This window comes from Protomyctophum parallelum, assembly GCF_964188405.1.
Source record: "Protomyctophum parallelum genome assembly, chromosome: 18".
Taxonomy (NCBI): Eukaryota; Metazoa; Chordata; class Actinopteri; order Myctophiformes; family Myctophidae; genus Protomyctophum; species Protomyctophum parallelum.
In genome coordinates, this window is record NC_139716.1 from 37,035,412 (window position 1) to 37,058,906 (window position 23,495).

Consider the following 23,495-nt stretch of genomic DNA (forward strand, 5'->3'; position numbering starts at 1 on the left):
GACAGAGATAGGTTGATCTCTGAAAAAAAGCCATTTTGGGAATATATAATATATATATATATAATATTGTGTGGCCTGTGACAATCGGGTCCAATATTTAGTTCAGTGACCATGCATGTGGCTAAAGAATGGTTCAGAAGTTCACTCTCCCATTGAAATGAATAGACTCCAACCTGCTTCTGGTCTCACTTCCACACCAGTGTGGCACATATTATAGATGATTGACCGGTTCTTGGTTCAAAGCGAATAACACAAGAAACAACCACATTTTTGGAATATAAAAGAAATTGTTTAATTTATTTGAAAGTGAAATATCCCTTTTGATTGATTGATTGAAGTATGTATTAACAGTTTGCAGAATTACAGTACATTTCAAGCACAACTCAATACAAAAACTGTTAACTGAGTGCACGACACCATACAAGCATTACACTTGTTTACAATAGGGCCCACCGTTTTCAATTCATCAAAACATTTAGAGACATACAAATATACACTTCTATATAGCCAAAACACTACACATACGTTTTATTCCTCTGTTTGCCTATATCCATGCAGGGACTCATACTACAATTATAGGGTAGGGTAAGTGATATATGTTGATCAAAACAAAAGCTGTTTTAACTTTTTTTCTTCTGTGATAACCCTGCACTATTGAAGTGTAAACGCCGATACAGTAGATGGCGGTATACACTTACCTACAAGCAATGGTTGCAACTTCCCACTGAACTACAAGCGTCGCTAGACTACAATTCGAGGTGACGTCGAATCCACGCGACCAACGTGCACAGTACAGCAGCAGCAGCAGCAGCATGGTGGCTTCATGCGTTTAGTTTGAGCCTCAGATTAAATAATTAGAACAGTGTGTTTTATTGAAGACAACATGGACGGAGACGGTGCCAATGAAGACGATCAGGGTCTTGGAATAGATGTCATTCTTCAGCAGGACGGCGACAAGAAAGCTCCTTCGTGTCTTCACGGTAAGACAAGAAGAAAAGTACAGTAGCCTACACTTTAATATGCCATGAAAAGCAGATCTACAAGCTCGGCATGTTGTGTGTGTGTGTGTGTGTGTGTGTGTGTGTGTGTGTGTGTGTGTGTGTGTGTGTGTGTGTGTGTGTGTGTGTGTGTGTGTGTGTGTGTGTGTGTGTGTGTGTGTGTGTGTGTGTGTGTGTGTGTGTGTGTGTGTGTGAGATTTAGCAGGTACTACAAAATACTGTATTGTGTTGCAGATTCAACGTTTTCATAGGTAGCTTCATAGACTTAAGACAGCATGATCATCAGTGATGTGAACCTTAATTATTTTTGTCCGCTTAATTGTTGCCTTGTTTGCTTTCCATTGATATGTCGTATTCATGTTATTAATGTGTATTATCAGCAATGTTTACATGTGAAAAATGAGAATATGCAAACTCCACACAGAAAGGCCCTTTCGCCAACCCCACTGATACTAATAATGGGATGAAATAATGGGATGAATCTAGAGTTGCAATACCCTCCATTGACCCCCCACTCATCCAAATTGCTTTTGCGATCTGCTTGTATTAAATTACATTAAACTCCCCAACATTGCAGCTGTAGGAAAAGCTTGAATTATCCTCTTTCAATCTGCAAAGCGTTTGTTTTCTAAAAATCCACCGTAGACATGTTAGGAGATACTTTCTGTCAAGAAATTCCATGCAGGTGATTCCTTTTCTAAGTGCTGGAGTTTGGAAGCACTCGTCAAAGTCACTGAACGGCCCTGCGTACCAGCTGTTTCAAATTTGCACATAATGCAGGAGGCAGCAAGTCTCATTAGAAGAATGAGACTTGCAGGACACTGCCAGGTGCCAGGAGACACCAGGAGCTGCCAGCCAGCAAACTGGTGCTGTGGGAACTAGGGTTGGGTGACGATACGAATACATCGTCAATCGCGAATATACGAATCCAATCGCCGAATATTTTTATTAGGCGATTTCTCGGGACGATTTAGCCTAGATAACCTGTAAAGTGTGAGCAACATGTGGATCAATTTGGCCCAGCAAAGTAGTAACAGCGGCCGGGTGGAAATCACCTCCTCCCGTTATAATGGTATGCTCCCACAGTCCCGACTCCCCGCACTCAGAACTGTCAGCAGCCAGCCTCGGGCACCGCCGCACGGCACTTACGGCAGCCTGGCTGGGAGCTGAGGGAGGCTGTAGCCTACATGTTGTTTAAGCTCCGGAGTCCGGAGTCCAGACCCATGCAGTTTAATAATATACAGTCACAACAGAATGCACACTGCTGTCTCGTGTCTCATCACAATCCCAATGCGCCACCCGTGAGTGGCGGGGGGGAAATAAAAAAAAACTGTCTACTAGTGTTAGTGTATAGGCACGGGGATCATTCATTAGCTTAGCGCTTAGCTTAGCGTGTAGCCAATACTGGTGCAACCCACTGATTGAACTTCATCTCCGCCTGTAATCTAAGTTATTTTTATTGACAACGTGAACGGACCCCGACACCAGCGCTGCAAAAATAGACAGATCTACAAGCTCTCAACGCGTAGCGAACGGCACTGCAAAAACAGGCAGGACGCGACGCCTTGAGAGCCTGTGTGGATCAGCCCGGCTGCAGCAGCTTGTCGGCTCCGCTGCTCAGTGCTCCGCTCCGAGCCTCCGACGACCGGACCGGGGAGGGAAGGGAGCAAGTTACCCTGGCTGCGCTGCAGTCTGCAGAAACAGACTGATCTACAAGCTCTCAACGCCTAGCGAACGGAGCTGCGAAAACAGGCAGGACGCGGCGCCTTGAGAGCTTGTAGATCTGGCTTTTTTGCGACCTGCAGTGAGCTGTTCTCACTCTACTTTTATGACACGAATACATCGTCAATCGGCGAATATTGGTCAGACGATTGGCGGTTGAAAAAAATTGGCATATCGCCCAACCTTAGTGGGAACCAAGTTCAACCAACACATGGGCACCGGTCACGAGGACGCCCCATACTAACATATGTACTCGAGAAAGATGCAGGAGCGCAACGCACCAACGAGCTGGCCGCATGTATGGAGAACCGGGATGACTGGAAGCGACGATGGAAGGCTCGTCTGAGGACGACCTAGAGAGAGCAGCGCGACCCGTTAATAAAAATTTGCTCCCGGCGGGAATCGAACCCGGTACCTTCTAGCTCCTCTTGGATTGCTGCTTTAAATGTGCTTTGTCTTCCCAGGTCCCGCGTTGCTGTTTGAGAAGGTGTGCAGAGGAGAAGAGAAGGGCAGGAGGTTCTATGCTTGCTCTGCATGCAGAGACAGAAAGGACTGCAACTTCTTCCAGTGGGAAGATGAAAAGGTAGCCTCTCTCTCTACAGCGGTGCTTCTGAAACTTTGTTTTATTTGAAGCACCCTCAGTGCACTGTGTGTGTGTGTGTGTGTGTGTTTGTGTGTGTGTGTGTGTGTGTGTGTGGGTGGGGGGGGGGGGGGGGCAGTATTTAACAACATACTTTCCTGAGCGGAGTACTATACTGTACTTTTGGTTGAACAGGAAACAATTAAACGTTTTTGTTCTCACAATGTCTTTTTAGGGCAATGTCGATATATGATTATCAGCTGTAATGGGAAAATGACATTTCAATCTTTTTTCCACCAGGTGTCAGAGGCTAGACTCCAGGCCAGGGAGATGGAGAAACAGTCCAAGAGGCCTCCTTTCACCCATAAGGAGTACTGCTCCAGGTAACCACATTAACCTCATGTTCACCCATAAGGAGTACTGCTCCAGGTAACCACATTAACCTCATGTATGTTCACCCATAAGGAGTACTGCTCCAGGTAACCACATTAACCTCATGTATGCACTGTGGGCCTCCGTTCACCCATAAGGAGTACTGCTCCAGGTAACCACATTAACCTCATGTATGCACTGTGGGCCTCCGTTCACCCATAAGGAGTACTGCTCCAGGTAACCACATTAAGGCCTCCGTTCACCCATAAGGAGTACTGCTCCAGGTAACCACATTAACCTCATGTATGCACTGTGGGCCTCCGTTCACCCATAAGGAGTACTGCTCCAGGTAACCACATTAACCTCATGTATGTTCACCCATAAGGAGTACTGCTCCAGGTAACCACATTAACCTCATGTATGCACTGTGGGCCTCCGTTCACCCATAAGGAGTACTGCTCCAGGTAACCACATTAACCTCATGTATGTTCACCCATAAGGAGTACTGCTCCAGGTAACCACATTAACCTCATGTATGCACTGTGGGCCTCTGTTCACCCATAAGGAGTACTGCTCCAGGTAACCACATTAACCTCATGTATGTTCACCCATAAGGAGTACTGCTCCAGGTAACCACATTAACCTCATGTATGCACTGTGGGCCTCTGTTCACCCATAAGGAGTACTGCTCCAGGTAACCACATTAACCTCATGTATGTTCACCCATAAGGAGTACTGCTCCAGGTAACCACATTAACCTCATGTATGCACTGTGGGCCTCCGTTCACCCATAAGGAGTACTGCTCCAGGTAACCACATTAACCTCATGTATGCACTGTGGGCCTCCGTTCACCCATAAGGAGTACTGCTCCAGGTAACCACATTAACCTCATGTATGCACTGTTGGTGACATCAGATGATACTGTATCTAGTATTTATGCCAGAGGAATGTCCGGCATATACCTGACAGTATAGAGGGTATGCGCATGCATAAAGTGAATAGCAAATCGATTGGCAAAGTGAGTTTAACGTTGTTTAATGGAATCAATTGGACTTTTCCGTTTGGATGTATGGGCCAGAAAGTAGTTTTTTGGCACTCAGTAGGCGTTCCCGCGTAACTTCCTGGTTTGATGGTGATGTCACGCGCATACCCTCTATTTCCTCCTTCGTTGGCACTCTCCCATCATCACAGGTTGAAGAGGTTTGCGTCGGCCGGAGAGCGGATGTTCTGCCAGGACTGTCAGATGCTGCTCCTGCCGTCCGAGCGGGACGCCCACGCGTCCCACCGGTCCGTGGAGGTCAGCGCTGCCAAGCTGAGCCGGCCCAGCGCGGTGCTGCGCCCCCTGGAGAACAAGAAGAGCAACGCACAGTACCTGTTCACCGACCGCAGCGCCAACTTCCTCCTGGCGACCTTGGCGGGATTGGGATACCGCCGCGTGCTGTGCGTGGGCACACCCAGGTACGGTGGGAACATTTGGCAGGTTTGCAGTAGACATAACGTATCGATCTATAACCAAGCACCCATCCGATAAGTTTAGAAGATTTACAACATAAGTGCTCTAAACAAACTCCCATAGACTGCTCCCATATGACGTAATCTTCCAAAGCCATGCATTGGACAGTGGTTCTCAAAGTGGGTTCCAGGGAGTCTCTGGGTTCTTTGAGGGGGTTCCAAAATTGGTATGCGACTCTTGATGCTTCACACCGGCAGATACAAAAGATGCAAAGCTACAAAGCATCTTTGTAGCTGAAGTTGAAACCAGCTCAACGTTTTTGTAGCTTGGTAACCGTTGCAGCTTTTGTCTTTGTATCTTCATGTCGCTGGCTTCCGTTTAAAAAAATGGCAGCCTGCTGTATCGTTGTAGTTGCCAGTGACTGTGAACGCACTGTAAGGACCAATCCACACCAAAGGGTCGAGACTGTTTTAGCGTTAACTCCTTGCAACCATTTGGACCCAAGGAGTTGCATGGTGAGCCTTTGGTGTGGTTTGGGCTTAATGGTCTACAAATCCATTCTGTTGGATTTGCACACTGTCATAGTTATGCGGAGTCCTGAAGTTTAAAGGTTTGAGATCCACTGATAGGATTTTTTTTAAAGGCAAAAGAAATAATGCAAAAATTATTGATTACTGTATGACATATCATCATGTGATAAATTATTAATTAGGGGAATGGCATAGACTGGCGATACCGATACCAGCATTTTAGGCAGCATCACTATCAGAAACTTTTTCAATACCGTACTTGTATTAGAACAACTCTAGTTTAAAGCATCATGTCAAGGACTCTCAAACTGATAAGTATTGAGCCACGGACCCCACATTTGAAAAGAGTTTGTGTCAGGGACCGGACACCTAAGAGAAAATAGCCCATCTACAGCCTCTTGTGAGCTTTTAGATCAGCTATATTTTGTATGTTTTTTAAATGGTGCTGATGTGGTTAAACTGTTCCTCATTTTACTGGGGTGTGGGGAACCCCCCACTTTAACTGCTGTATAAATCACTCAATGGAAGTGTTGGAACACCACGACACCCACCACTGAAGATGTGTTGTGCTAGTTGTATTTACATAATGCAGGGGTCCTCAACTAGAAATGATGAAGGTCCACAATTTTTTTTTGAATAAGACAGAGGTCCGGTCCCATGCGCGGCGTCCTTCGGAGAGCGGGGCTCTATGCCCGTTTAGTATGGTCAAGCCAAGCTTATACAAATCAGATCCCCTTCCACCCAACCAATAATGGGGTGCAGAGTGCAGGCCCGGAGTGGAACTCCAAATCAGGCCGGGAGTTATACGCCCTGGCAGGCCACACTGTGCACGCGCATAGCGCGCGCCAGAATTTTGGAGGCCCTTGGGGGACATTTTGGGGGCCTTTGCAGCAATTTCACATGAGAAATGTACCATCTGATGTTATTTATAATATTAACTTAACTTTTTTTTTTTTGGTGGTCCGCAAAGAGGTGGTCCGTGGTCCGGTCGCGGACCGCGGTCCGCCAGTTGAGTACCCCTGACATAACGTATTAAAATAATGTTTTTTCTCTAAAACTAGTCCCGGATTTCAGCTTTAACTGATGATGTTTGTATAGTCAACATGTTTCAAAAAAGAGTTGATGGTTACAGCAAGGTTTTACATGACGGAATGAAAAGTCACTACAACTTTATTTATTCAACAAGCATTTCAATAGACATTTTTCACATGAATCCCATCTTCAAGTGAGTGAAATTAAATGCATTTTTGTGATTTGGATATACTATCAAAATGTCATGTTGGTTTCATTTTTGTGAAAAATAAATCGACACATGCATTGTGCCAGCAGTTACCAACTTGTAACAATATTGTATCCCAGCAGTAACGACATCAGTGATTACAGTAATAATTACACCTCAAATAATATCGACTCCAACCTATTATAAAAGTGACAAAGAAACCTCCAGGCTAATGACAAAGGATTGATATTTTAAACGGGTGTTAGAAATGTATATATATATTTGTATTTAATATTTCTTTAATGTCCTTGTCCCAGACTCCATGAGCTCATTAAGTTGCGCAACCAGGAGAAGAAGGATGAACCAATGAAGAGTCTTCTGCTGGACATTGACTTGAGGTTGGACTCTTTTATTCATTATAACTGCTGTCGGCCAAAAAACCTCCTATCTCCATATTTGAGCTATTTGTGGGGTTATTTTCCGTATATTAACGTCCTAATTGTTCACTACACACGTCACACAAGCTCGAAAAGCGGTGCGTTTTGAGTTTGTAGGTCTGATACTATTAATACTTTTGAATTTGAATCTCGAAAAATAACACTTCTGGATATATGAGTTTTCCACCCGACAGACGATAAGGTGTCTCTGCCTCCTTTCCTTGAGTTTGTTTTTTGCATTTTTAACCACTTTACAATATTTCAAATATGTTAAATAGCAGCTAGTTTGACATTTTCTGAATAGGGCTTAACTGTGGGTTATTATTGCTAATGATCATTACATCCTGAAGTGAAAAATATATATCTAAATAAGAAGAAAACTAAAGGTACGAATATGGACAATCAACATCAGTTGGAATTGAAATATTTTAAATTAAAACATGGCACTTTGTGTCAAAAAGATTGGCATCGTAACCCCCAAAAATGTTGGGCTACTTTGGTAACGTTGTCAGAGAGCAGAGAGGTCACAGATCTGGATGTGGTTGGGCCACGCGTTGGCGCCCCCCGGCGGTGGTGTGAGGAAGCGCAGCGCGGGGTACAGGGGCTCGGTGAACTGGTGGTGGGCTCTGTCGAACACCGGCGTCATGGCGGCCGAGAACTGCTGCAGAACCTTCATCCTCTCTGCGTCGTAAAACACCAGCTGACCCTTCTGGTAGTCCACCCACACGCCCACCTTGCCTGCACCGGTGAATACAGTTGATTCATTTAATTTAGTCAATAATAGATTTTTGGGTATATCGTTTGGGGCGAAAATATTAAAATGAAACGCAAAACGAGTATAGTAAAATGACAGAAAAAAGGGAACTCTGTAATCTTATTTTACGCCCCTCTGGACGTGGGTGGGTGAGTAATTGTTTGGTGTTTTGTTTTGTTGTATACATCTGGTTAGGTTTGTCTTATGTTTTAAAATGGAAAAATAACGAATAAAAAAAAATATATATATAGCCTAAAATCGAACTATCCAGGATTTGGTTCTGTGGGGTAAAATAAACTAATACTGTAGCACCAGGTAAAGGCCTTACCCGGCGCCGCCTGCCCGTGGGTCTCACACAGCACGTTGCGGTCGTTGTGCCAGGCCGAGAGGCGCCCGTCCCGCAGCTCCACGCACCAGGAGTTCCTGTTCCGGCCCAGCTTGGAGCCCTTGTCCCGCCCCTTCCTCTCCAGGCAGCCGTAGGCCACGCCCACGGCCCAGGCGCCGCAGCAGCGCACGTCCGCCTCCCAGTAGCTCTGGCGGCTGGCGACGGCGGCCGAGCCCAGCGCGCAGCACACCTTGTCGAACTGCAGGGGGCGCTCTGGAGCGGCGTGGCAGGGGGCCGCCAAGTACGCGCCGCAGCCCTCGGCCGTCACCGCGATCTGCCCGTGGCACGTCTGTCTGTCGATCACCACAGGGGATGAGTCTGGAACGGAAAGGGACGGATGTTTTTTCTCCAATGATACAATTTTATTTTCTCTTCTCTAACTATTCCAAAACCCATAACTTGCGTATCGGTCGATATCGAGTGCCGTTCCGACACAGCGCGACACGTTGTGAGCTTTTAGATCGGCTATTTTCGGCACACAGCTGAGCATAAATCAGAAATTTCAACGCCATCACGGCCCGACCAAAATACATTTTAGTTGACTAAATGAACTGTAGATTTAGTCGACTGAAATCCGAAAACTAAATGGAATTTCATTCAAAAAATTAAATCAACATTTGACAGCTGGGCTCCGTAATCATCCCCGTCACACCTAACAGCAGAGTCTTCCTCTGCAGCTGAGCTTTCAGCTGTTTGGAGATGGAGCGTAGCGTTCTCAGCAGCCTCTCAAATCTGCCTTCATTCAGTCGTATTTCAGCCTCGGATGCGTCTGGCTTCTTGGCACTGGGAAGGAAGGAAGGCATCACAATGATTATTACACACAGAGGACAACAAATCACCAATCTAAAATCACACTTGTGTAAAGTTAGGGGCGCCCAGCTTTTTGCGGACATGTTGATGTTCTCATGTCGTGAAAAAAATATATATTTATATCAGCAAGATGACTGCCATAACAAGCTTCCAAGTCCATAGACTTGGCTGCCACATTTCAGAAAGCCATGCATTGGAGGAGCCTTGTCATATGACAAGGTATAATTTTTAAATATGGCATTTTAATATACAGTATGAAAGGAAGAAAAAAGAAAAGAAATGTGGAGATACAGTACAAGGTTTTCCAACATGAAGAAAGTGTGTTCCCTGTCTGTCTGCGAGCTGAGAACTGTACCTCAGGTGTGCAGGTTGAGTCTGTGGAAGAGACACAGGAATACTGTGAATGATACAGCTGTTTCCTCGTAAATATAATACTGCTGTGTCCTCATATAAATATGAATACTACTGCTGCTTCTTCAGGAATACTATGAACGCGTCGCGTTGTGAACTAGTAGATCATTGAGTTTAGTTTTTAATTCATGAATATGTATGAAACCAAACATAAAAGAATAAAGGAACCCATATAAAAACATGCCCGCTGTTTGGGAACCGGCGATCTAAAAACGTCATGCCGGTGATAGCCTGAGCTAACGTGTTAGGTTTCTGGTCTAGAGGGGCGGGTCGCGGCTCAGATTTGCGCACGCCCTGATTGGATCTCATCAATCTGTCCGTCACCCCCGGCCCCTCCTCTCCCCCCTAGTGCAGCGCTACGTCACATCATTTGGAGCGACGCCCACCCGGAAGGGTTGACTCCCACTTTTAGACCAGAGCGGCCAATGCGTTCCTCCAGGCTTTCAATTTTTGCACCAACAAAAATGAAAGCCTGGTACCGAGGCTATGCCGGTGATGACTGTCCTCACCGTGCGTTCTCCCAACGGCGCCCCCTCCTGGTGGCTGTTGTCCAGTGCCCTGTGCATGGCGGAGATGCTCCTGCTCACCTGGCCCAGGTGCTGCTCCCACGTCTTCACCACCTGCTCACGGTTGATTTTGACAGCACATGTTATTTATTTTTGGTCGTTTTGGCTAAAATTATGTTTAACCCATTCAGTACGGGAACCCCTTTTGGGGTTCTTGTTGCTATGTACAGAATATAGCAACATAACATTTTTGTAATTTTAGGAATCAATATTTTATGTTTTTCAGAAAACATAGTCTTTTTAAAATATTGCTGATAGGTTCAAATTAACGGGACCATACAAAGCATCATATTTATAACTAGTTAAATAGGGAAGAACTGTGTACTTGAATCTGTAGTGTACATATTTGAAGACGTCTTTAGAAACGGCCTCAGTCCTAAAGTTTGTCATATTTTAGTCATCTGAACTGTGTTAGTCTAGTTTTAGGTCATATTCACAGTTTCACACCTATACTTCGGTAGAGTCGATGCGAATGGGCAGAGAAGGTGCATCACTCTTTTTTTTTTTTTTTTTTTAAGATATTTTTTTGCGGCTTAAGCCTTTTATTGATTTTTGAAGGGACAGACAGTAGGCTGACAGGAAACGGGAGAGAGATGGGGGATGACATGCAGTAAAGGCTGTGTCGGGTCCGGGAGTCGAACCCGCGGCACACTGCGACTGGATTACCAGTCCGGTGCCCAGACCGTTACGCTACGGCCTGGGCCAGGTGCATCACTCTTGCATATTTAATTCGCTGCGTTTGCCTTCACAGGCATAGATCTATAGATCTTTAACTCTCAAGAGTTATTTTTTTAATCATCTATATTACGGTTAATTTACAAGAAATCTACTCAATATCCAACGATAACAAAATATCATTTCGGACTGAGAGGCTAAATGCCATGGTGGTCCGTGGCTCAAATGACAAATTAATAATGGGCCTTGATATGAAAAAGGTTGAAAACCTTTTTTTGTCAAGGAAATGACCAGTTCACCTGGTCGAGGCGGGCGCTGGTCTCCCTGCGGTCCTGCTCCAGGGAGTCCAGAACGGCCTGCTCGTCCCTCGTCAGAGTGGAGCGCATGGCGTCGTAGCGCTCCCTCACCTGCTGCTTCATCACCTCCGTGCTCCTCTTCATCAATCAGGGGGAGAGAGAGGGAGGGGGCGGAGAGGGAGATGTTGAGTACAGCCCACTGTTGATATGTTAAGGTGTATGTGATCATTAAAATAAGTGTTAAATAGCTGTAAAAGTGTTTTTTCAGTAACAGGGGTGTCCTTGTCTCCTTTAGTAAACATAAAATAAATTGTCAGGTGGGATGCTATTTCTGTTTGAATCAGGAGCTCGGACATACAGGATACAGGATATAAATGATGAAACAAACGAACAAACCAAAAATTTAGCGGACAATATTGGAACTGAAACACTACAGCATTGAAGGTGACAAATCATCTTTGTTTCTTGGTGGGATCATTGGTGCTTTGGAGGCCTGGCCTCTAAACGGTGCTTCAGGTACTCACGGAGAGGTCGCCCTGACCTCTAAATGGTGCTTCAGGTACTCACGGAGAGGTCGCCCTGACCTCTAAACGGTGCCTCAGGTACTCACGGAGAGGTCGGCCTGACCTCTAAACGGTGCTTCAGGTACTCACGGAGAGGTCGGCCTGACCTCTAAACGGTGCCTCAGGTACTCACGGAGAGGTCGGCCTGACCTCTAAACGGTGCCTCAGGTACTCACGGAGAGGTCGTCCTGACCTCTAAACGGTGCTTCAGGTACTCACGGAGAGGTCGGCCTGACCTCTAAACGGTGCTCCAGGTACTCATGGAGAGGTCGGCCTGACCTCTAAGCGGTGCTTCAGGTACTCACGGAGAGGTCGGCCTGACCTCTAAACGGTGCTTCAGGTACTCACGGAGAGGTCGGCCTTGCGTTTCTTCAGAGACTGAATGTGGTCCTCGGCCTTGGACTGCTCTCCTTGGAGCTCCTGTACCCGTCTGGACAGCTGCTCCTGTAGTACAGTCAGTGGTCCCCAAACGTTTCAGCACGGGACCCAAAAGAGAACATTTGATGTCCCCGTCCCCGTCCCCCCTAAAAACATTAGATCTACAGATTGGCTATTTTCACTACTTCCTGTGGTAAAGGAAATTAAAGAAGGGATATTTTCTTGTGACCCAACATGCAATTGAGTTTTATTGTAGAGCCTAATCACAACACGTCGTCTCAAGACTTCTGACTGTACATATACAGTAGAGCAAAGACATTAAGGTTTTGAGCTGAAAAGTCCTGTGATATGTGACCAGTTTCAGCCAGTCTGTGTAGCAGTTTAAGTACCTGTGATATGTGACCAGTTTCAGCCAGGCTGTGTAGCAGTTTAAGTACCTGTGATATGTGACCAGTTTCAGCCAGTCTGTAGCAGTTTAAGTACCTGTGATATGTGACCAGTTTCGGCCAGTCTGTAGCAGTTTAAGTACCTGTGATATGTGACCAGTTTCAGCCAGGCTGTGTAGCAGTTTAAGTACCTGTGATATGTGACCAGTTTCGGCCAGTCTGTAGCAGTTTAAGTACCTGTGATATGTGACCAGTTTCAGCCAGTCTGTGTAGCAGTTTAAGTACCTGTGATATGTGACCAGTTTCAGCCAGTCTGTGTAGCAGTTTAAGTACCTGTGATATGTGACCAGTTTCGGCCAGTCTGTGTAGCAGTTTCGGGGAGCGCGGGAAAGGCTGAACGACTTCGTCTCCCCCAGAGTCCAGTATAGTCAGACTCAGTCCACCCTCCTGCAATACGCCGTTGCCACCTGCTGGGGGCACTGCAACGCCACTCTGGGTGATGGACAGTGTTGACAGTTCACTCCCAGCACCAGCAGGTATTTTCTCCTTCTCTGCCATGCCTGAGAGTGAGAAGTAAAACATGCAATGTAATCACTTTCTATCCATTCAGTTCTTTATTATAATTTCCGACACCAACAATCAGAATCTCCCCAATGTACACATTTTAAATTGGCATCTTCTCCCAAAAACTAGCTGATCTACATGCTCACAGCACCATGCATTATTATTATTTTTTTTTTTTTTTGTAATATCAATATCATGTACCTCAAACGTGTTTCTAAAGGTTTGATTCTGAATCATCACTCTGATATACCCAGTCCAAGTCAACCATTTTAACCTCATTATAAACTGATTTTAGGGCAAATACCATTCAGGGGTCCTGCAAATGTTTGAGAATTGTGATGTTTGCATTAGGCCACGGACTAGGGCCCTGACCCCATAACTGAGAGTGAGCGAGGAATGTGAATCCCTACTCTGCTGCAATTCACAACTGGCCCCAGTAAAAAGTCAAATATGTAGTATTTACTACTTTAGTTTATACATCTGAGTCTACTACAGAGGTAAAATAAAATATGTTTTTACTCCACTGCAGCTTTAACCCATTAGGACCTGATGCCTACAAAGTGTCTTTGTAGAATCTCTTAAAATCTTATGTTGCTTTTTCAGTAGTTCTCAAACTTCCATGTCAAGGACCCTCTGTAATATATATATTTTGCTTCCGACCACCCATCTCAAAATATTTTGTTCCAGAAACCCCAGAAGCAAAGATTTGAGTAAAAATGTCACAATGTTTCCAAGAATAGCCGATCCAGAGAGCTTGTGGATCTGCTATTTCCGAATGGGTTAAATGCTACTCATGAGTTAAATACTACTCATGATTTAGATCATTAATACGTTAGGAATCTACTAGTAAATAATGATGTACTGTTAAGTACGTCTTAGGTTAAACTACCCAGCGGCATAATGAGGGCATAACGTCAGCTCCACCTTTACCACCTGCTGCAGAAATGGGTATTTTGCACCAAGAGTACTTTTTATTCTCACTGCCTGTACGTATATTTGGATGCCAGCTATACTTTTGTTCTTTGACTTGAGTACGGTTTTGAATACATGACATTTTATTTGCAAGGAAAGTGTTGCATTCCCTGATTAAGGCAACTTGTTGCCGAAACGTTGGGGAAAAAAGATGTTGATGGCATCGTGACTACGAGCTGTGCGGCCTCTTTCCTTTTTCAGTCAAGGAAAGTGTTGCAACAAAGTATTGCATCACTGTGGTATTTATCAAGTCAACGATCTGAGCACTTCTACTTTACAATTTACATATACACGCTAATATTGACTACATTACAATCCAGGGGTCATTTTTCCCCCCCTCGACCCCGAATCTCTCTAGCCAAATGTTCACCCTCAGAATTGGGGCACTAGGGTTCACGTGGTTAAAATAATGTGTAATGGTGCAGCTCACCTCTTATCCGTTCTCTGCTTCTCTCTGTATTGTATGTCTGCAAAGAATGTGTGGTGGTTTGAACAGCACAGAGGGAGGGAGGGCTGGGTGGGTGTGTTCTTTCTTGTGCAAGCCTTAGCCTGCACTGTGTGCACTCACACTCCCTTTACTCCCTTTACTGTAACCTGGAAATCCCACCTCGGGATCCTTTTTATTAATTGCCCAAGCGAGTGTGCATAATAGATATGTTAAAACACGCTCTGCATGAGCTCTGTTATTATTGCACACTGCGGGAAGGGCCTTTAATCAGAAGTGCCCTGCCAATTGTCTGATATTCTGGGGTAGTCAAAACTGTAGCAGGCCATAAATAAAGAATTATTGAGTGGTTAGTTGAACCTTCATCAGTAATGATTGAAAATCATTAAGGGGCCTGAAAGGGGAAAACCATTCATTGTCAACATTGAACTATGTCATTAATATACCTTAGAGATGTTTTGTGGAAATTATAAAAAAGTTCCCCACCTTCTGTGAAGCCTAGAACTGGAGGGCTAGAACTTGGGGTCATGTGGTCGGTGATATCACAAAGACTTTGCAAGCCAAAGAGTACATCTTTGTGATGTCATTGATGTCATTCTCACCAGATAGTCAGAATGTATCTTAGCTTTTATAATTCATATTAAAGTGACTTAATTTGACTGCCGTCTGTTGTGTTTTGTGTCATTTAGTAATTGGCAACTTTATAATACGACATGGAAGCAATGTTGGTTTTCACTTTCATATTACCGTACATATTATGTAAATCTTTCCCCCATGGATACATGTCACGAGGAAAACTTGAACATTAACCAAAAAAAGAAGATCTGCAAGCTCACAACGCGTCACGTGATTTGTTGTGAGCTTGTACATCGGCTAATTTTGGTGACGATATTTTGTATAGATTGAAAAAGAACGCAGGAAAAGACTATAGAGGGTCTACGTGGTTAAAATGAAGTGGTATATTTATTCTGAGGCACCCACTTTTTGAAACCCTGCTCTAGGACTTCAACCAATGACGATCCAGAGTGACATATGACCATGTTTGTGTGTTTTAGGTATGCACAGTTCTACGGCGAGGATGAGTTCTGCCACTACAACATGTTCAACCATCACTTCTTTGGAGGGGAGGTAGGAAATCATACAGCACACATGTGGACTAATGTAGCAACAATAATACTTTAATGTGAATACATAAAGTGTTTATAAATTATTTTCTCATTGTGTTTGAATGAATAAAATAACTCCACAAACTAAGATACAGTAATCTTATCAGCTTCTATTTTATAGTATTCCAGTTGCAATTTTGTTACAATGTATTGTCTGTGTTTACTAAAGAGCTAGAGTTACTAAACAGCATATAGAGCTATTTAACACTGTTACTGAACAAACACTCTATAGCAATGATTACTGTCACAATATAGAGCTATTTAACACTGTTACTGAACACACACTATAGCAGTGATTACTGTCACAATATAGAGCTATTTAACACTGTTACTGAACAAACACTATAGCAGTGATTACTGTCACAATATAGAGCTATTTAACACTGTTACTGAACAAACACTATAGCAATGATTACTGTCACAATATAGAGCTATTTAACACTGTTACTGAACAAACACTATAGCAGTGATTACTGTCGCAATATAGAGCTATTTAACACTGTTACTGAACAAACACTGTAGTCTATAGCAATGATTGCTGTCACAATATAGAGTTATTTAACACTGTTAATGAACAAACACTGTAGTCTATAGCAATGATTGCTGTCACAATATAGAGTTATTTAACACCGTTACTGAACAAACACTTTTATAGCAATGACTACTATTAGAATATAGATATTTAGCACTGTTATACTGAACAATCACTATATAGCAATGACTACTATCAGAATATTGAGCTATTCAACACATCCCTGCCAGGTATTCATTCATTCTTTCGCCCCTGCCAAGGTGAAACCTGGCTATGTAAAATCTCCTGCAATCTTTTTTTCATTTCAAGGACCCCCAGTTTGATATGCAACATGCTATGGAGTACGGACCCCCATTTAATGGCATTTCTATCTCTGGGACCCCACTTAATATTGTGAAATCTATGTTAATTTAACTCTGAGAGCGTCCATTTGCTTCCATTTGTACACTCTCAGAGTTACAGACCCATAAGGGACCATTTGGTTCATTTATCATTTAGCTGGGGACCCCCTGGAACTCCCTCAAGGACCCCTAGGGGTCCCTAGACCCCACTCTGGGAACCACTGCCTTAGACCATTGAAACGTGATAATGTCCCATTCAGTGCATTGACAGCAGAATGAGCTTTGTGTATGTTTCGTGTATGTTGCCAGGCCTGTTCTCAGGTCCTGCAGGCCTTCCTCAGTGAGTCCGGCGGGGAGAAGGTGGTGATGGTGGCGGACCCTCCTTTCGGGGGCCTGGTCAACCCCCTGGCCCACAGTTTCTCTCTGATCTCACAGGCATGGAGGAAACTGCAGAGCCCTGGTAAGTTTACATCATTGGAGTGTTTTTGTTTTGTTGTTTGTTGCTTAACCCATTAAAACCGAGATGTCATTTGAGATTTGAGCTATTTTAACCAGAATCGGCCTCGGATCTTAATGGGTTAAATTAAATAATTGTAATGTGTGTGTTTTTCTTAACCTCTTGAACCCTAGCACAGTGTCCCTATTCTGGGCGTCATGATAGCAGATCTACAAGCTCAGAATGAGCTTGTAGATCTGCAATTTTGGTGCAAAGACATTTTGTGTAGAGGGTGGGTGGGAAGCAAGTATAGCACCTGGGGGACCGGACACTGTCAACGAAGAATATTAGGTTTAAGTGGTGTTTAAGTATTGTGAGTCAAGCTGTCTAACCCTGTATACACCTATGATGTCAAAATGCCTTGGTATTTAATCTGTCTGTGCCCTGTAATAAAACAGCACTTCATAATGATGTTCTCATGCCTGAACGTGCCTTTCTATTTCTGTACTACACTTCAGGGCTTGACCTTACCCATAATCCCCTGTAGGGTTGTTTCTTTAACCACTTAAGCCCTACATAATAGCTGTTATTACCCGTAACTGAAACTAAACTGGCAACTGATTTCAAGTTTCAAGTTTCATCTCACTTCTATATAGCAAGGCTTTCTTACAGTATGCTGCGTTCACATTCACACTGGCAGATACAAAAGATGAAAAACGACTTCTAAAAACGTGTGTGTGTGTGTGTGTGTGTGTGTGTGTGTGTGTGTGTGTGTGTGTGTGTGTGTGTGTGTGTGTGTGTGTGTGTGTGTGTGTGTGTGTGTGTGTGTGTGTGTGTGTGTGTGTGTGTGTGTGTGTGTGTGTGTGTGTGTGTGTGTGTGTGTGTGTGTGTGTGTGTGTGTGTGTGTGTGTGTGTGTGTGTGTGTGTGTGTGTGTGTGTGTGTGTGTGTGTGTGTGTGTGTGTGTGTGTGTGTGTGTGTGTGTGTGTGCGTGCAGACAACGGCAGCAGTGGAGACATGCCGATGGTGTGGGTCTTCCCATATTTCTTTGAAGCCCGAATTCTGCAGTGTCTGCCTTCCCTCACCATGCTGGACTACCAGGTATGATACTGTCACCATGCTTATAGGCTTCCTTTTTAGTCAGTCTTTTGAATGAAATTACATTCAGTTTAAGTCATCTAAAAAGTTGTAGTTTTAGTCGACTAAGTCTACAGTTGATTTATTCGACAAAAATGTATATTGGCGAGTCTTGCCCGTCATCAGCCTTTCTGTGTGGAGTTTGCATGTTCTCCCCGTGTCCCCTAGGGTAGGTATACCCTCACAAAAAACATGCAGTAATCCTGGTCTCTAAACTACCTCCCCCTGGCCAGCCGGGGCGCCTGATGGAGGGGAAAGGTACTGGTCGGAATAACGTGTTCCTTCCACGCGCTACGGCCGGCCGGGGAAACTCCCCCCCCGTCAGGTGAAAAGAAGCACCTTGGACTCCTCATGCATAGAAGGAAGCATGAGGTCAGTCCGCTGCCTCCCTATAGGTCGGTAGAGGAAGTGTAGCGCCCAGGATTACATTAGATAATTCACACTGGGTGAAAAACTGGGTTGCAAAATCGGATAAAAAAAAACATAAACTGTGCACTAATCCTGGGTTGTGGTGCTGTTGTCCCCAGGTGGATTATGACAACCATCCTCTGTACAAGCATGGTAAGACGGGCAGGAAACAGTCTCCTGTCAGAATGTTCACCAACCTCTCCCCGCGAGCCGTCGTCCTGCCTGCCAAGGAGGGCTACAGGTATGGACCATAGAGTTATATATCTATAGAGAAGACACCCGAGTTCTCCTCCCATCCACTTGCATTAAGTTGCTCAAAAGCGCATGAGGCGGATTCACTCCTCCTTCCTGGTAGGAACAGAGTGCATTCTGGGATTGATTGGTTACAAACACATGAACGCGCTGCCGTTGACTATCATTGTGCCGTTTGTGCGCGTTCACGTATGAAACATTCGTTCATGTGTCGTGGCCCCAATCACATGAACGTGCGCAATGATAGTCAACGGAGCAGCGCTGGCTCGAGCTGCACTACCAAATCCGGCCACTATGTCCATTTCGCCTCAGGGTTTCCTCTGGGTGCCTTCTCTAGAAATATATACTCTAAGGTATGGACCTGTTCCACCTAGCCAGTGGCGGAAAGGAACTAAGTACATTTACTCAAGTACTGTTCTTAACCCTTTCTGGGCCGGAACCCCTTTTGGTGTTTTAAGCATTGTTATAATTTAGCTATTGAAAAATAACAGACCTACAAATCTTTGAATATATATTCTTTCAGAGCGAACGTTTTTAACTCAAATCTTTGCTTCTGAGGGGTTCCTGGAATAACATCTTCATATGGGTGTCGGTGGCCAATTACATATCATTTTTGGGGTCCTTGACATGAAATATTGAGCACCACTGATATAGAAACATAGGTATTTCAGAAAACTGTCAGGATTTAGAAGACTTTCTTTTTTAATCTCGACGTCGGGCCTAAATGGGTTAAGTAACATTTTGAGGAATTTGTACCTTCCTTGAGTATTTTCCAATACTTCTGCTCCACTACATCTCGGATCAAAATATTGTACTTTTGCTCCACTGCATTTATTTGAAAACTTAAGTGACCGGGTCGGGGCCGGGTCCATTTGAGAGACGAAATGTCAAAATAACCATTGTTTTGTTCCCCGACAGGTTTTGTGCCATTTGTGAGAGATACGTGTGGTCCCTTAACAAGCACTGTGCCAAATGCAACGTGTGTCCCTCTAAGGTACAGTACTACCACGTCTCATTAATGCATGCAGAGGAGGTTGTGATATGTTATTGGGAAGATCCAAACATTCAAAGTTAAACTAAGATACAGTGCCTGTATCAGCTTGTGCCTCTGATTCACACAGAGGTTTGTATATAATTCACAACCTTAGATTATTCTAATCCCAAGGTACTTCACCTGTTTCCAGCTTGTCTCTGTAATAAATGCAGAGGTTGGATATATGCAGGGGTCATCAGCTGGTTTGTGGTGGACATTTCTGTCAAAATTTTGATCTTGCCACCAACATACAAAATGTGTCGACAATAATATACATGAAGAGATGGCCCTGAATGGCCCATAACAGGTCTACGCTGAATAAGTACATTATAATGGTGTGTTAAAAAGAGAATCAAACATTTGCCACGGACAAGACCCAAGTCTTTGCCACGGATACATTTGTCCGTTCACGGACATATTGATGACCCTTGGATATAATGCACATGTTAAAGTTCAAGTACCAGTGACTTCTCCATCTAACCAGGATGGTCGAGAGTGGAGGCACTGCGAGAAATGCGAGAAATGCGTGAAGCCATGTAAGTACACTCACACTGGAGAGTGGGCTCTAATCCATGAGCCCTAGTAATGAACACTTGCTACTTCATTTAATGCATGAGCCCTAGTAATGAACACTTGCTACTTCATTTAATGCATGAGCCCTAGTTATGAACACTTGTTACCTCCTTCGGTTTTTTGGATGACCAGCCTGGAAGCACTGCCAGAAGTGCGGTCACTGTGCCCTCCCGGGCCACCCGTGTGGGCAGGAGAACAAGGAGGGCTGCTTCGTCTGCGGCAGCCTCAAGCACAGACGCAACGCCTGTAAACAGCGACTCGCCCAGAGGGTCAACAAGTGAGTACTATGCAGAATGGCTTCAGTGGAGGACCATGTGCACACGTTAGATTCATGGATGTTGATGAAACTATCGGTTAACTAGTTTAGAAGGGGGAGAGGTTGGCCTTTTTCCAGATTGGAATCAGATTGGTCCAAACACGTGAGGCCTAACAGTTGCTTGGTTCGAGAGACTATATACTGTAGACAATATGAATGCTCAAATCGTTGGCGTGACGAGACACTTGTCAAAGTATATGTTGACCTTTAGATTTCACTCAACAAGTCTCAATCCTAAGAGAACAGAAGAGCCTCCTTGTGTTAACTTGTGTGTGTGTGTGTGTGTGTGTGTGTGTGTGTGTGTGTGTGTGGGTTACTCGTACAGAGCCAACGCCAAAGGTGGTAAGAAGCTGCTTCCTCCGCGTCCTGCCTTCAAGCCCGCGGGCAAGAGGAAGTCTGGAGCGTCTCGCAGAACCAAGAAGCTGGCGGCGGCTGCACCGAAGTCATGATGTCACGGTCAACGTGCTGACAGTGGGGCGGGGGGGTGGGGGATTGGTGGCAGATGTTTTGTGTCTCATGCAATCTCTGATATCTTTTTTTTCTTTTCTCTCTCGATGTGACGGGCAGACATTTTGTAGACATTGTGTAGATGGTTTCTCCATGTCTGGGTGTACGTGGACCCTGTAATTTACATGTAACTCTGAGAGTGTACAGATGGAACCAAATGGATCCGTTTGAGGGTCTATTTGGTTTCATTTGTACACTCGGGTTATTTACATTGCAGATTGGGGTCCCAGAGATAGTACAAAAACAAATGTGGGGGCTCCTCCTCACCTTTTGGGTACAAACACACAGATACAGTAGTGTATGTGTGATTCTTTACATGAAAATGGCTGAAAAGTGCGACTGTTGGAATCAAATAAATGCTTTGGTATTGCAACTATTACTATTCTCATAATTGATTATTTCCATACACCTGTATACCAGCCGAGTCCCATTTCCTATTTAAGATGTTATCTTTTCCACTGACAACGTAGGCCTATATAATGAGTCCTCCAGGGCGCTGCCTGCAAATCAAATGTGTTTTTGTTTGTTTGTTTTTCTTTCATAGAAAGGCAGCAGTATGCTTTGAGTATCAAGGGATAATGCAGTCAGTATCTTTTTCTGGTAGAGTTCCATCTGCAGTTCACAAGTTCTGCAGATTTCATCCAACACTGGTAGCAAATGAACAAACATTTGTTTTAAAATCATACAGACTACTCAAACGAATACTACTCCTCTATTGTCCCCTTTTTTGTGGCACATATCATTTTAAAAACTAATATCACGTGTATGAAGAGGATATACAAACCAGTAGTCTAGTCTTATGCTGGAGTACAGCCTAAACCTGTACATCAACTGTGCGTGACATGTCATTAAGTCAAAACTACAATATTTCATATCTATGAACTAAGACTACTGTGGTTTTCTAGTCAGAATTTAATTTAGTACAGTGGGCATATTGAGCAACGGCCTATGTTGGCCACTTGATGGCGCCATTTGACCAGGGTTTTAATTCAACTGATGAAGTGATGTTGAACAGCTGCATCTAAAACTTAAACTTAATGTCACTCGGTTAAACAACAGAGCAGCGATATTGTTTAGTAACTTTAGTTTACACATATATAGCGGCCTGCCGGGCCTGCTAATCGCTAGATGTGTTCCTCCAGCCTTTCACCCCTTGAAGACAGGACTTGTTGGAAATACGTTGGTTAATAATAAGGTAGGTTTAAAAGTAAACTTCCAGTAGGATATTGGACTATACTTTCTATATTTGTAGTGATAAAAAAACAATGCAGTCTGTTAATTTGTCTTTCTAGCAGTAAACATTCATGCACATATTTGCATAATGCTGAAGCATTTTTAAACATGAATAGTTGTCAACAGTGACAAGGGGTTCCAGAGGAGGTCCCCTTAATGACCAAATGGAAGGGTCTAACTCATGAGAGTACAAATGGAACTTTACAGGTCTGGAACTTTATGGATTTATGCCTTTGTCTACTTAGTATAGCCACTTGACTGAGTTATCAAATTCTGCAGGAACCAGCCGGGCCTCAGGCTCCATTAAAATAATATATATTAGCCTATATAGGCCTATTATATTTGTTTTTATGTTTATACACAATAAAAATATGTTAAATTAAATAATTGTTATGTCTGTTTGCGTAATTTTCTACCATGAAGATGGCACTTTAAGACATGCATCCCTTGACTCCTTCAAATCTGCTCTAGAAACTGGCCCCCGTACACTCTGAAGCCCCCACCCACCCCTTTTCCCCTCACTGTATATGATTCCCCCCCTTTTTACCTCCTTTATTTTTGGCTATATAGAAGTGTATATCCGTACGTCTCTAAATGTTATGATGATTTGAAAATGGTGGACCCTATTGTAAACAAGTGTAATGCTTAATGCTGTCGTCCACAGTTAACAGTTTTTGTATTGAGTTGTCCCAAAATGTACTGTAATTCTGCAAACTTATTAAATACTTCAATCAATCAAAAACTGAACCATGTGACCTGCAGGGAGCCACTCTACTCATTCATGGAAACCTTGTAGGCCTACTGTATGTCCATAACCATAATTTTTCCCATTATTAAAAATCACACCCGTGTGAAATGAGGGGCGCTCTTGTCATCATACATTTATGTTTAGCGAACATTTGACATTGCTACATAAGGTGGCTACCGTCCCTTATTGGTCAAGCGCTCCCAACAACATGTGATTGGTTAGCCGATTTGCTCCTTTGCATAATTATGACGTAAGTTTCCCCTTTAATTTCAATGGCGTTTAATGCTTTGATATTTAA

The 23,495-nt window shown here is 44.0% G+C and overlaps 2 protein-coding genes and 1 long non-coding RNA gene across 3 annotated transcripts; 2 read left to right on the forward strand and 1 right to left on the reverse strand.

Moving 5' to 3' along the window:
- Positions 1–794: 794 nt before the first annotated feature.
- zcchc4 (zinc finger, CCHC domain containing 4) lies at positions 795–21,589 on the forward strand. The gene is made up of 13 exons (XM_083789102.1): positions 795–980; positions 3,185–3,303; positions 3,601–3,683; positions 4,865–5,131; positions 7,193–7,273; positions 15,573–15,645; positions 16,866–17,016; positions 17,988–18,091; positions 18,655–18,776; positions 19,706–19,781; positions 20,305–20,356; positions 20,526–20,670; positions 21,035–21,589. Exons 1-13 carry the CDS (start codon positions 884–886, stop codon positions 21,156–21,158), a joined length of 1,494 nt encoding a protein of 497 aa, XP_083645228.1. The 5' UTR covers positions 795–883; the 3' UTR covers positions 21,159–21,589.
- Positions 7,821–13,204, reverse strand: LOC310875758 (E3 ubiquitin-protein ligase TRIM62; the record flags this gene model as incomplete). The annotated part of the gene is made up of 8 exons (XM_083789103.1): positions 12,870–13,204; positions 12,121–12,216; positions 11,213–11,347; positions 10,182–10,292; positions 9,617–9,636; positions 9,104–9,234; positions 8,395–8,769; positions 7,821–8,050 (listed from the first exon to the last, which is right to left on the reverse strand). Exons 1-8 carry the CDS (start codon positions 13,116–13,118, stop codon positions 7,821–7,823), a joined length of 1,347 nt encoding a protein of 448 aa, XP_083645229.1. The 5' UTR covers positions 13,119–13,204.
- Positions 10,523–11,068, forward strand: LOC310875759. Its single transcript, XR_014570682.1, has 2 exons — positions 10,523–10,723; positions 10,945–11,068. It is a non-coding gene; the product is annotated as an uncharacterized lncRNA (long non-coding RNA).
- Positions 21,590–23,495: the final 1,906 nt, after the last annotated feature.